This window comes from Candida margitis (assembly GCF_024628925.1).
Source record: "Candida margitis strain CBS 14175 chromosome Unknown scaffold1, whole genome shotgun sequence".
Classification (NCBI taxonomy): domain Eukaryota; kingdom Fungi; phylum Ascomycota; class Pichiomycetes; order Serinales; family Debaryomycetaceae; genus Lodderomyces; species Lodderomyces margitis.
Genome location: NW_026261901.1, coordinates 571,700 through 587,087, shown reverse-complemented (window position 1 = coordinate 587,087; position 15,388 = coordinate 571,700). Strand labels below are relative to the sequence as shown.

The window sequence follows — 15,388 nt, the reverse complement described above, 5'->3', positions numbered from 1 at the left end:
CATATCATACATACGTATATTTCCGAATGTTGCATATTAGCATCATCATACATCACAGCATCACATTACGACACTTTTCCACAGTCACAGCCACAAGTGTAGTCTAACAGGAGAACCATTGTGACTAAAACCGAAAGAGACAGAGGAGAAACACACAATGAAAGAGAATAAACAAGTGGGTCTGTTTCACTCTTCCTCTCCACAATCGTATGTTTTTTTCTCTATGATATTCCCCGCTCACATTATTTGAAAACTCCCCCCTTCTACCTTCCACGTCTCCCGGTTTCCCTTTCTCTTCTTAACACAGTTCCTCACGCCACAACTCATGTATGCATAGATACACAGAAGTTATTTGTGTAATTGGATGTACAACATACGCAAAAAGCAAATGAGTCTAGACTGCCAGGAAATATTTGTAATTTGTGCGTCGGAGAAAAAAAGAAAGTTTTATTTAATTTGGCCGACTTCAACTCCGCGGCCTGGATGAGTCGAGGCAATGGGGAAGGTATTTATTTTCCTCGGGGCGAGTGCGACAAAAAATAAAAAAAAGGGACAAAACTTTATCTCGCTCCCTCTACAAAGTGTCTCCAGTTCCTCTCAACGACAAACAATATCCCTTATACAAAATCCTTTGTCGGTATATTCTTCTCCTCATTCTCCTCTCCTCTCCTCTCATCCCATCACATTCTCTATTATCATGTTTTGGATGACTAAAAATGCAATTACCAAAATTATAATACATCAAATAAATCTGAGACATTTTTTTTTTTATTTCTTTAACCACTCAACAAAAATTTATTTGTCTCAGTCATTTTCCTCCTTTCAAAAGTAAACTTCTCCTCAATCCCTCCATTTTCCACACAAAACGTTCTTCATTTTCCACATGAAAAAAATGTATTTACAAACATATGTGGTCAGTCAGTTTAATCAGAGAATCCCCTCCCCCAGTCACCGATTTCTTGAGTGGGAGTTAAAGATGTATAATTTTTCTTACTTTTTCTTTTTAAAAATTCTACCCCTGATACGTTCATTCTCCACAGCTATTTTTTCTTTTTCTGTGTACAGAAAACAATAGGTGGGGAGAGGAGGATAGGAGAGGAGGATAGGAGAGGAGGATAGGAGAGGAGAAAATCAACATTGTAAAGAGCAACAGCTGCAACATCAGAAGTCAAGTAAGTGAGAGTACCTTAGTGCAGTCAAGCTTCCGAAACAGATTTTACTCCCTTTTGTCATCAATGGCCAATTGCACCTTATAAAAGCCACACCAATACAATTAGCCACCTCACTCTTTACCAATATACAACGCCATAAAGATCATTCTTCAATAGTTAAAAAATAGTCGTAAAATTAAAATAATAAAACGTTAACTAAAATAAAATTAATAAAAAGAAAGGAAAGGTATTCTCCAATTTAATCTATAATACTTGAAACCAATTGTGGATTCATGGTGAAATCCAATTCATCATTAAAAGTTAAGCCAGTTCCTGGTGCACTAATAGCAGTGGTATCAAATGGGGAAAATGTAGAATCAGTAGCCGAAGTAGGTTGAGTAAATACATCTTGTGTAAATGCATCAGTAAAATCAAATTCACCATCTTCTGGTAATGCTATAGAGTCTAGACTTTGACTTGGAATGTGTGTGGATGATGCGGTAGATGATGAAGGTAATGGTGCTTGTAATTGGTTGCTGTAGTTACCTTGTGTAGTGGCAGTATTGTTAATGTAGTCACTAAAGTCAACAGCACCAACAGCACCAGCATCTTCTTCAAAGCCTAAATCTAGCGAACCAGTTTGTAATGCAGCAGCAACAGCAGTAGTGCTATCACTATTTTCATTGGATTGGAACAATGATGGGTTGGCTGAATTGGTTGAGTAATGATGTTGGTGGCCGATGTTGTTGTTGTTGTTGTTGTTGTTATTGCTAAACAACGACTCAGTGCGGAACTTAGACAAGTCAGGGAATGAAAATGCCTTCATGTGTAGTGATTGCTGTTGTTGCAAATCCCCTCCTTCATACAAATCAAAGTCCAAGTTAGGCAATGCTTGTAATTGATCGTCAAGCGATGGTTGGTGTTGATGGTTTCCCGAGTAAAAGGCATCGGGTATAACTGATTGTACTGTGTTTATTTGGCTTACTGATGGTGAAGTGTATTGGTTTGGTGGAGTAATTGGTTGCATTTGTTGTTGATGATTATGAAGGTGGTGTGGAAATTGACCCGTTATCGAAGCGGATTGTGGTGGGGTTATTGATTGTACAGCCAACTTCTTTTCATCAGCAACCGATTGGGTAGTAAACAATGCAGGCGACGACGACGGCGATAATGACGATTCCAACGATGGTTCCAATTTAACCTTCTTGCTAACTGGTTGTTTAGCTTCTTTTGGCTGGTGTTGTTGCAACGACATCACCATTGGCGAGTTTGGTGTGGTGGATTTTGGCGATTGTGATTGAGGAGAGTTGTAAGCTTCAAATGATGTGTATTCTCCACTTTCTTTGACTTTCTTGACAAATTCCCAGCATTTGTCACCATAAGTTTTTGGTGTCAATCCAGTGACTGATTTGAAAACTCTATGGAAATGCCATGCACTCAACTTGGACTTGGCAGCCAATTCTTTAAATCCAAGCACACCACCTCTTCTTCTCCTCTTCTTAGAGCCACCGTTGCTTGAAGAACCATTAGCAGCGGGGGAGTTACTTTCCTCCGGAGTGGGTGCAAGTGGTTTAGGCTGAAACACATTAACTGCAGCAGCAAGGGCCAAATGACGACATGCCAAATCAACTAAACGGTAATGATCGGAGTCATTCTTTGAAAGTGAAGTGTATTCAGCATCCTTCACTCCTTTACCACCATTGAAGGTTGGACCGGCAGCAGGCATTGAAGCACGTCTGGATGAACCAAGAGCGTGTTCGCCACCAATAGTCTTTAAAATCTGTACTTCGTTAACCCTCTTTGATTCCATTATGTTTTCCTTGATCCTTTTCGAGTTTAAATCCTCATTTTCATCCAACAAGGGTGGCATAAATCCAATCTTGGTGTTTACTGACGATACACACTTGATGAGTAAACCAACATCAATGGCAGTGCTGTGCATTGGGTCGCATGATTCACAGGGTATGAAACCATATTGGACTGCTTCGTTGGCGGTGTTCGTGAATTTAATTTCCGATTTCAAGTTAGTTCTAGGTCTAGCATCGCAGTCTGGACGACAAAAGAATCGATTTAGTTTATTACAAACGAAAAAAGATCCTGCAGCAAAAGGGTCGCTGAATTGATAAGCTTTCCATTTAGCTGATTCTGCTTGGTAAACCATTGTGATGTGTGATGTGTGTAATGTAAGTATTGAAAGTTGTAAAATATGAAAAAAGTGTTAATTAAGACAAGGGGGTGATGAAATTTGGGAAATCCTTTGTCCTTTAAATAAGATATATGTGTGGGCGTGCGTGTGTGTGTGTGTTTCACTTTAAATTAGTGACGCACTTTCTCTTCTTCTTGTGTACTCCGTGAATGGGAATTTATTGTTAAACCTTTCGTTCTGTGGTGCCACTGATGTAATAATAATAATAATGTTACTTAAATATATTAAGTAACAATGCAGCACAGTCTTATGTGTAGTGTGTGTATTGGTTCTCCTCGAAATGTTCCTTCGCTCTAGGTTTGTGTAATATGAGCTAATTATAATAAAAACAAAGTCGTGTGAAAAGGTCCAAAAATAATAAAATAATTAAAAAACAATTTAACAAAATATTATTTTTCTCTATTTTTCTTTATTCCTATGAGGCAGTGATATAAAAATATAACAATAACGAATCTGATTAGTTTGTAGTTGTAGTTGTAGTTGTAGTGGTTCTGGCTTCGGAAGTGTAAACAGAGCCAACTATTTGAAATCAACTGATTTTAGTATAGCAGCAGTAGTTATAGCAGTTGTATCAGCAATAGTAGTGTTTGTGATAGTACTATGCTTCTTTTCTCAGTTGAGTTATTAGTGTATTAGTGTAGGTGTATGTGTATTCACCAAAGTATATATGTGTACTGAATGTAAGTAGATCTCTTTGTATATAGAGAGTAGGTCTTTTGGTTTTTCGGAAAATGTGAAATCTCAATTGGTATTTATAATCTTTTTTTCACTTCCTTTAACCAACCTTTCGAGACAGGAGTTAGTGTGTAGTTATGCCATATGTAGGAAAGGGTGGTGATGTCAGACAAGGTAACTGTGAAGTAGTAATATGCTTCTAACCCGTTCAAATCTTGTTAATGTTCTCTTACATTTTTATTTTACTTTTAGCAGCTATGCATATTATGCAATGCAATACGTAATATGTACGTTGAGTTATATGTTTTATATTTGTGTAATGTGGAAAATTAAAAATAAAAATTAAATTTTAATGAAAATAGAGAAAGAGGTACAAACACAACTTTGACGCAATTCCGCTTCATTGGAAAACAATGGACAAATATACAAAACAAAGAATTTTCTCGACTGAGTGTGTGTGTTACACAGGCGATTGGGTGCGTGCATGTGCAGTTGAAATAGAGTCAACTTTGTCTGTCACCGTCAAACTAAAGTGTGGACTGATTCGGTTTCAAAAAACGCCTCAGTTTGAAAACCAAAACGAGAAGCAAATGCCTTGTGTTGTCTCCTCTTTTTGCTGTGGCAATTAATAGTTCATTTTCGCTCAACAAAAGATCTGTTACTGCCCATATAGTTGAAAAGACAAAGAATAAACGAAATTAAATGTAAATCTACATTAGAGGGAAGGAGTTTACTCCCTAATTAAAGTTTCCCGTGATGATATAATTTGTTCTAAATTGTTCCATCGACCCATGCGCCTCAATTGAAATTGGAGAAACAAAACAATGTGCCTACAAGCAATGCAAGTTTGAAATTGATATATGCCTAATTTGGAGAGGTATGTAAGTTGCCTCCCTTTTTTCTGTATCACCTTTTGCTTATGCATAATGTACAAGATGCTAAAGTGGAATTAAGCTTTTTTTTTTATTTTTTTTTTCGATACTGTAAAAATATATCTAATAATTATATACATGCATATTACGTAATACACTGAAATTTAAATTTAAAAGAAAGGAAATATAGATTTATTCCATTGTGCATAAAGTATATATATCGTAATTGTGTTTTTTTTCTTTTTCTATTTTTCTTAAAGTTCTCCCCGCGTGAATTACAAAACTTTAAAGTAAAAGAAGATTCTAGAATTTCTTTTTTTGTCTCTTTGTTCTTTCTGTTCTCCCAGTTTCTCCGTTCATTGTTTTGAGCGGAGAAGAAAAAAAGCACTTATGCATAAAATAACACATTGAGGATCATTTCTATACAGGAATCTAATATTGTTACAACTGATTTCAATCTGTATTTTTAACTACCTTATCTTTCGGATTTGATCAAAAGTTAAATTTGAATTCCGAAATTCCATTACAGTTGAAAGTGTGTTTTGGTTTCAGTTTTACATTCTGTTCTCCGTTTCATGCAGAAGAACACGGCTCTGAAATACAAATCACAGCAAACCTTAGCAAGTGTTGTATTCTCTCCCCTACGGGGGCTCTCCTTCCCAAATGATTCACCTCTTTTTCACTTTGATGAATTTCATGAACTTAAGAAAATAATTTTTCACTGCAAGATTTGACAACCTTCTCCCCTCAATGTTGCAAATTTTGTTGGAAATAATTATCTTGTTTCTTTTGTTATTTTTGTTGTGTGTATTTTTTCGTAAACAAATTAATTGTACAAATGTGTAGTTCTTTAGTTGTCTACGTCATCTGCATGTTACAAATTGTTAGTATTATCCAATTGTGTCAAAACATCAGTTAAAAAAATGAATTGATATCTACGAAGACGTTGTCACCGCCACATATAAACACACATGGAAAAGATTCTTTTTCCTCTGGAGACGAAAGAAGCACAACATAGAACTTAACCAAAACATAAAAAGAGGAGACTAATTATTAAAGTTAAAGGCAATTGCACACTCGATGAAGTAAGTTGACTGTATCTTCCACCTGATACGCAAAGAACCAGGAATAGTTTGAAAACTTGATTTTCGAGCTCCGTTAATCCCTCTTGCTCTACTATGTTTTTATTATTGCAATAAGAGTTGTTACTTTTAATCCTCAATCTGGTAATAATTTGCCACCATCTGCTTTGTATATTATTCATTTTAATTTGAAACAATAAAGCAAGGCTTATTCCCGGTCATGCCGTTTTCCGATGCATAAACTAGTATTTTATATTGTTGATTTTCATTGTTTTCTTGAGTTCTCTCCTGTTTTGGTTGTTTTGTAATAGTTGTGGCTGTGATGATGATGAGGTTAACCTACATTTCTTTTGATACGATTGTTTTCTTCATAGAAACCCAACGTATGTTGTGCCCTTGATAGGCTATGAGAATGTAAGAAGCTACAGTATAGACAACCTTCATCATTTCAGCTCCACTGTTAAGGAGTACGCTTCCAATAGATGATGACGTAATGACGAAAACCAAAGATATGCATTGTATACTAACCACTGATATATATCTATGAAAAAGCCGCCATTTGTAAACAATGTTACGAGGTAATACTTAATAAAGATAACGGTCTAGAATTCTTCTGGCCCCAACAGAAATAGATTTTGTGGACAAGTTTAATTTCCCATCCATCTCTACTTCCCTATTTGAAAAGGAAAATTTAAAATTAGAGAAAGCGGCTAACCCTTAAACCATTAGCCACGACACAAACACTTGGTTGACGTCTAAAATTCCAAAAAACATTTCTGCCACAAATTAGACGAATGAAGAAAAGAAAGAAACAAGAAACGGAAGAAAAGAAGGGACTACTAACCCAAGATCGCCAGTGGTTTTCCGACTGCAGAAACTCCTATTTTATGGCACATTGTAAGCGATGGAATTCCAGTTTTGACAAATTTTGTCGCCTTCTAACCTCACTTTGTCTTCTCTTTACGCTCTGGAATAGCTCGGTTCCAAAGTGTTTTAGACGCGTTTCCAGCCCCTTACAATAAGCTGAAACCAGGATGTTTGAGACAAACTCAATTGAAACAGATGTTTTATTCTTCATTCTAAATGTGTATGTGTGTCAAAAGAAAGTTGCATATACAAGTAATTACATCATCATTTTCAGACGAAAGGAAAAACAAAAGGAGGATGTATTGTGTGTTACTGTTTTCAATTTAAGAGAAAAAAAAAGAAATTGTTCTAGACCTTTCCTTTTTCTTATTGTTATTCTTCGACGGATTTGAGATTCAAAACCATTTGATTGTTTTCTAAAGTCCTTCAAAAATGCAGTAAGAGTTTGTGCATAAACATAAGCGTATGTACATATACACGTACTAAATGTATACTCTAAATTATGTGCAAAGGATACTGATGTAGTTGTAACATAAACCATCGCTGTGTATCCTGATCAAATGTTCCTTGAATCAGAACGGCAAAAAGGTTGAAAAAGGAGAATAATCGATATAAAGATATTATTTGGCTCCCAAGATCTTACACGAATTGAGGAAAATAATATCAGCACAGTTCTCGAGGAAAGGATAATGTAATTGTAAAATAAACAAATCTAAGTAAACAAAAGTATGTGTTGATGTAATACCCAATTTACGAAATTTGCGCAAAGGTGAAAACAGAACAAATTAAATAGTTTTTGAAAAGAGAGAGTTATATACAGTTACTGGCTTATATAACAGAGAAAATTACACATACAAGCAGAGTTCAATTGGTTAGTCTAAAACAAAACACTATAATGAATTATTCCTAAGATAGGAAGTGAAACCCACCCCCTATACCTAGCCCTATACCTAGCCCTAGCCCTAATTCCATAACCACTTAAGGACGGGGTGATAAAATTATAATATTTCATTTTGAAATGTCTCCAAAAAGTCTAAAATTTTAAATCATGACATCATTATTATATCAACAACGGTTTCTTCACTTACATAAAAATAATACAGGGACTTATATAATAGAGTTAGATGTTAGTACACCGCCACAACTTACCACTTCCAAACTTTTGATCTAAAAGTCTAAATTAATTAAAATGTGTATTCAACCAATGCATATTTCCGGTACCCTGTGTTCCCCTTATTACACCATCATCTATTCTACATACAGAGCAAAATGAAAATTTCAATCGATGACAATAAAAGAAATACAAGAACAATAGACTAAAAATGATCAAACGTACATAAATATATGAAGGATATGTATATTTCCAGACACTCTTTTTATTCTTGGTTTACTTACACAGAAAGACGATAACTCCAAATCTCTAAGGAAAATAAAAACAAAAAAAAAAAAAAAACACGTGTGCAGTCCCATGCAGATGCATTGAAAGGACGGGCTAGAACGCTTTCGAAATTTATGGAGTTTTACAAAGAATCTTGCATAGAAGCAACATTTTCTTTCTGTTCTTTTCTAATTTGCTAGACACATAGTTTAAGGTTCAATTCAGACTAAATTTCGACTCGCTTCGAAAGTGTATTTTTATTGAGGTGAACTAGTAAAGCAGAAGTAAAGTGAATAGTGAGGAGTGCAGATCTAAAGGGTGCATGTGTGGGGGAGGAGGCGGTGGCTAAGCAGACAAAAGAAAGAAAAAGACAACAATTGGAATTATGTCGTCATCGTTTTGATTAACAACAAGCGCACTAAAAGAAAAAAAATTATATTATCTAAAAACTCAAAACCTTATGCCAAATTTGTATCACTCAGTTTAACCGCCTTACTTTAAATCCTTCTAAAGGGCTGTTAACTAGATTACAGTTGAAATAGATGTTGATCAACTAAAAAGCTTTACTTATCCGAGTTAGGAATCAAAAAGAAACGATGAAAAAAAAAGTTCAGACTAAACTAAAGCTGTTCCTTTCAGATTGAAATATAATATTCGTGCAAGCGACAGGGATAAGTCATTTTTTGACATATTTGGAGTTTTGTGTGTGTGTTTGTGTGAAGACAAGAAAGAAATATTCTTGCAAGTGATTGGAATAAGGAAGAGTAAGGAAGGAGGAGCGACAACCACCAAGTCGTCTCTATCAGTACTAAAAGGTCAATTAGCTTTTGGTTGGGGGTTTGTTTTTTTCTTGAGAATTACCATTCTCCGATTCTTTTCAATATAGACACACGCACAAATGCATGGTTGGATAACTCTCTATATAGGATAGATTAGACGAGTTCTATACATGTTCATAAGTATATACATACAAATATATATGTATAAATAACAATAGATGCAAAAGTTTATTAGAGTCGGCAATTCTTCCTTTATTTATTTTAAGTTTGCAAACATTGTGGTTGGTTTGATTTGCTGTAGTATTGTGTTTTACACGATTCATTTACGTAATACATCTAAATTTAGAAGATGGTTGAAGTTAGAGTTACAGAGAAGAGCCCTGTTTACCTTGTAGAAGACGACTTATTTTAGAGTCTAGTACGATAGGACGACAGAGAGTTTGTGTGTGTTTGTGTGAATAGGAAATGCACTACTTCTTTGGCCAATGCACCTAAATGCAATCCTAATAAGAAGAACACAATCCCTATCTTTGCCAATTGCAGGTTTTCGATGCAGTTTTTTGTAATTACGGAAGATAACATACAAAGAAGAAAAAGCGTCAACTCAAATGCAAACCAGCTGCCTCATTTCATCCCTTTGCAATTTCCTAACGTTTGATGGTTATAAAATTGCTTTCTCTTTTCTTTTTCAACAAAAAACAATAAAGATTGGTGTAAAAGTCTAGAACGCAACAGAAGTTGAGGAGAAATGCATATGCATAAACAAAACAATAGAGACAAAAGAGCAAAGAAAAAATAATAAATAAAATACGAAGTAGATGGCTGTTGTGGCTAGTTAAAGAACTTTTGTTCGACGTTGAAAGGGTCACACCGTGGCTTTTCTATCAAGAAGCTGCTATATCCTATTCATGAGTCACTGTTGCTGTTTTCAGAGTACCATCTTGTGTTTCTCTTCCCAAGTATGCAATAGAAACACACTCATATATATGAGCATGTGCATGGGTCCTCTTTAAACCACAAGCAGCTATATATAATGGCTTCCATGCACCATTTGCTAAACCAAGGTATTTGGGCAAAAACAACCGAACTGCTTCTAGCATTCTCAAAGTATATTCTTTTGACATTTCTAAATTAGTTAAAGTTGCTATACTAAAAGATATAGATCATATTTCGCCTAAAAAAGTTTCTTTATGTGGAACAGGCTAGAACACATTCCCCTTCTTCCTCTGTATTATGGTTGGCATAGGTATATAGGTAGAAGGATGTGCGGAAGTGTGGTTCTGTTTTAAAAAACCTAATAATTGTGGCTTGTGTATGCCCAAATGGTTAAAATAATAATATGCACAGTGACTTATTATTTTATAGATTTAAAAATAAATTATATAAGAATTTAACAAAAGGTACATATCTTTTATGGATATGTATTGGGCTGAACTTTCATAATTTAGGAGCTCTTACATATCAATTTACATTATTATTAACTACTATTACTTTTGTTTTTGTACTTTATAAAAAGTTTCGGAATTCGGAATTCGGAATTCGGAATTCAATTTTTACTTTGCCACCAAACAAAAATAAAAGTAAATAAAAATTAAATTAGATTGAACTGATGTCATCAATACAGCGTATCGATTTGTATTGTTCACATGTTCTAAATCAGTAGACAAAGTACACGTGAACCACTGAGACAACAGTCTTAGACACATTTACTTACTTTTTTTTACTTACTACTAACTTACTTCTGAAATGAAAAATGAGGGCGGAAAAAGAGAACAAAACAAAATCACAAACGGCCATAAATGAACTATTCTTTCGTACTTGTATCCAATTCCGTCTCCAAATCCTTCCTCATCAAAATCAAAAATCATTTGAATACCAATAGTGAGAGGAAATCAAACACGACGCCATTATTTCATGCCACACCTCTGTTGGCTTTTAGAATGTTTTATTTCACTAATGGCCATCTTGGGTCAAAGGTCAAAAATAATTAACCTGTTTGCTAGATAATCTCCTCTTTTTTTGTTCTGCAATTTTAGAACTCATCTATAATAAGTTTATATGTGCATTGCAAATCTGTCTCCTCAGTGGGTAAATAAATTCCCTTTTAGGTCTATGTATCGTATTTAGCACACTATACCGTCAATTATTATTATTATTATTATAAAAATATCATGCCACTTTCTTCATATCTTACACAACAATATGTCAAAGAAGACATCTTTATTGTGAATGTTTGTATCCCCCAATTTACTCCAAAAAGTAAAAAAAAAATTATACTTTTATAATTGAAGAGTAGCAGTTAATGCATTGCGATTACTCACGAGTACGGTGGCTAATTAATTATTTTTACATCTTATCTACGTATGCCAGTTGAATGACGACACTTGTTTTGGTTATGACCAAAACGTTCTTTTTATTTTTCCACTTCCTCGAAAATTCTCTTTGTTCTTCTTTTGGTATAGCACCTTTTGCAGTGAAAAGAAAAAAATAATTTTATTTTAAGAAGTTGTGCTGTGTGCTGATGATATGGTTGGGTCCTTCGCCAAAAAAACAACTGAATTCCATTTTTATTTAATACAATTAATGAAATCCGAAGTCCATTTCTTAGAAGGGGAGAAAACTATTCTCCTCTTTGTTTTCCCCCTATTTTCTTTGTTACCAATTAGTTCTTTTCGTCAATATTGACAGAAATGATGACGTGCTTTTTCACAAATGACTGACCCAACTGAAACTATGATACACACTACCACAGATATGTATATATGTACTGATGACGACAAGAAATGAATACCACCCCCCTGTTGGTAGTGGTTTACAACATAAATTTCTCCTCTTTTTATTCAGCCCCAGTTGCCTTAATTAAACGAACCATCGCTTTGCTTCCTTTAAGAGTAATATCAAGCAGAAAGTATACTCTACAAAGTAGGGTATCACCAGTCGTATCGTTTTCTACAATAGTATACCTTTACTATGGCCGGTTAAAAGTTACTTCACCCGCCTTCACTTTGTTGGGGGAAAACACTCTGCATTTTGCAACACATACATTCTTTCACAAAACAGAACACACAACTAGCGATTATAGTAGTATTGCTGAGCTAGGTGTTTTCAAATTTGAAGCTTGCAAATTATTTCCGCTAGACCCACCCAAAAATTCTAAAATGAGCTTCTTCTTTCTATCATTTTTGTGCAACTTCTTTAATTAATTAAAACATCTTTGAGGTTTTTGGTTATGAAAAATCCCGCCCCAAAGACTTACAACTGTTTTTCTACTTTTTTTTTAATTTTTCTGGGACCACTTCTTATTCAATGGTTACAAAAGGTAAGTCATCAGTGCTGGCTCGACTTTGAAAATGAGTTGGATGTATGTTGTCATTTGTGTAACATTTTTAGAATCAGACAGAAAAAGGGCTAAAACAAAAATGGTCAAGAAAACATATTCAAGTTTAGTTTAGGCTCTTGTTACCTCTTTGCCTTAATCCAATCCCAAAACTGACCTATTAACACCTAGGACTACCGAAGAAGCTATTTTTAGGTCTCTATACATACACATAGTACAATAGAAAACATGCACTGGATGCTAAACAGAAGCTAAGCGGATGTTTATTACCCATAATTGTGATCAAAATTTCAGAATCTAACCAATAACCTCGTAACAGACTCTTTCTACGAAATTATTTCCATGTAAAGATGTATTTACAGGTAAAATTTCTCCAAACCATAATGTAATACTCCAATATGGACGCAAAAAGAAAAAGTGCTTAGAATTAAGAGTTTGCACATCGTAGACAAACGCTTCTAGCTCTAGAATGAGCCCAGAACAAAAAAAATAAAACAGTCCAAAGAATCTTGGCAACTGGCTCTTCTTCTCTCTTATTATGCCGTATCTCCATACGCAGATCTTTCGTCTTCTTCGTAACTGTATCAGAGGGTAAAAGCATAAGTCCGGCGAGAACAGGAGAAGTAATTGTAAAGTAGTCAGACACTAAACCTTCTGAAATAGAGGAGCTCTGCAAATTAATGTTGTATTGGATTGCACATTTGCCTGAAAGTCTAGATCCTATTTCCGTTTTTGCGTCAACTATCTGAGGTCTAGAACTTCCATTTACGCCTTTTTTTACAGTACGATGGCGAGGCGAAAGGAAGCTTCGGCGAAATTTGATTTTTGAAGAAAAGAAGAGCCAGGGAGATCTTTCTTGTTCTTTACCACTTCTTCTTTTACTGAAATGTCTACCGTTTGTGTTGACAGCTATTGTGAAAAGTACAATACGATCCACTCTTCATTATACGACGAGAGTGGAGTGTTGTAAAATGTGAAACCAATGAAAGCTAGCAAAATTGTATTAGCCCTTTCTTTAACCCGTTATTACTTGCAGTCTGCAGCCACCCTTTACCTTGCAATATGTGCTACTGCTATAACTCTATCCACTCCGCGTCATTTTTAGTCAAACTCTTCATAGCATTTTTTACTCAGAACCGCACCGTACAATTTTTTAAACGAATAAACAACACAAGAAAAATGCTTACACCCAAACAAATTCCCCTCCGCCATACCCTCACTCACTAACTCCGTCAAATGATTGACATTGAACCAAGGCACGGTAATCTCCATTTCATAAATATCAAATATGGGTACATAGTACTAGGGATATCCTCTATATTAATCCTATACTTGCTACTATTTAAATTCATCTACATACAACAATGGAAACGCAATGGAATACATAATAAATTGTTAACCTATTTACAAGGCCCTCCAACTTGGTTTATCATGTTGATCTGGACTGTGATTATTGCTTTCCTATCACAAGACAAGATCCACTCCATATTTATCGAATACACCACTGTTGCTAAACGATTGGGCCGAATAGCTTATAGTTTAGTCCCATTGAATATATTCCTAATTTTGCGATTTGCTAATTCACCCAATCTAAACCCGGGTTATTATTTACAAAATCTAAATCTCCATAAATGGCTATCACGATTGATTTTCTTACTTTCGTTTATCCATGGGTTGATTTTCGCTGCTAAATGGATTATTGAAGGAACAGGGTCAAAATTTGTCAAGTTTCTCAACCTTTTGGGTATTGTAGTCATTTTGCCATTCACTTTGCTCATTGTTGTATCGATACGATACATGCGTCGCAAATCATATCGACTTTTCTACATTGTCCATAATATCACTTCTTGGTCGATGGTTATTTTAATAACTTTCCATGCGCGGCCAGGGGTATGGCCCATTGCTATCTTGTCCATAGTCATGTTAGCGTTGCAATTGTACTCGAGGTTAGCTGCTTACAGAGTAAACTCAATCAAGGTCATAGATACGCCAACGTCTACATTACAAATTGTCAAAGTACCACTTCCACTTGAATTCCCCAGTTGGTCACCGGCAAGCCATGTTCGAATCAATTATTCGTTCCTGAAAATTCAATGCTGGCTCACGGCTACTCACCCATTCACCATTGCTTCTATATATGAAGATTCCCGAACTTCACTTGTATTGATCAAGAAAAAGACTCAATTGAATTTCGATGCCCAAAGTACTTATTTGGTAACCGGCCCGTACTGTTCCATACCTCAACCTTTATTCAACACGGCTCAAGTCGTAAGTATAATATGCGGTGGCTCGGGACTTTCATTTGGACTACCAATTTATCAATATTTCAAAACGACAAATCCATCAGTCGAAGTCAACTTAGTTTGGTGTGTCCTGAACAAAGACGACTTGTTTATCCTCAACCAATTGAATTTATCTGATTTACAAATTTACGTTACTGGAGTTGACAGCCAAGAGTCATCATCCAACGAGCCCATCCCTCCCGAGTTTGTCATAGAAGGAGACGACGAGGTGGAACATCATGGGTTGTTGAAAGAAAATATAGAGTTGCAGCATATAGTACCCAATCCGGTGGACCCTAATGACATTGACGAGGGAAATTCAACCAAGGATGATTCGGCAACAAATGGAAGACGGTATAGGTTAGGAAGACCTAAATTGGACGAAGTTTTTGCCATCAACAACCCCACAATTACACTAGACCCAAATATTACTTGGATCATTGCCTGTGGTCCTGATGGAATGATCAATGATTCAAAAAAGTGGGCAAAAGAGCACAATTATCAATTCTTTAGTGAAAAGTATGAGATGTGAGTAGTGCGCATAGAGCTTCAATTTTGAATCATCTAGTAGTAAGCATTTATAGATCCAATAGTTTAGTAATAAAACTGGGTACGATGTATATATCGGTGTAGAGAAATTGTTAACTTTGCTTCCTCTATTAAGGACCAATTTCGATTACTGCGCGACAAATGCAGGACATCAAAGCCAAGGAAGCAAAAACACGCATACACGTCAAGCATACACGTCAAGAACACACA

General features: G+C 35.4%; 2 protein-coding genes across 2 annotated transcripts; one reads left to right on the top strand and one right to left on the bottom strand. All coding sequences in view use genetic code 12, as the record gives it.

The window, feature by feature from the left end:
• Window positions 1–1,410: 1,410 nt before the first annotated feature.
• On the bottom strand, window positions 1,411–3,312 carry ADAEC (Adaecp; the record flags this gene model as incomplete). The annotated part of the gene is made up of 1 exon (XM_051817201.1): window positions 1,411–3,312. The coding sequence occupies one exon, from the start codon at window positions 3,310–3,312 to the stop codon at window positions 1,411–1,413; it is 1,902 nt and encodes a 633-aa protein (XP_051669646.1).
• A 10,271-nt stretch (window positions 3,313–13,583) lies between these two features.
• CANMA_004879 (putative metalloreductase) lies at window positions 13,584–15,161 on the top strand (the record flags this gene model as incomplete). Its single annotated transcript, XM_051817200.1, has 1 exon — window positions 13,584–15,161. The coding sequence occupies one exon, from the start codon at window positions 13,584–13,586 to the stop codon at window positions 15,159–15,161; it is 1,578 nt and encodes a 525-aa protein (XP_051669645.1).
• Window positions 15,162–15,388: the final 227 nt, after the last annotated feature.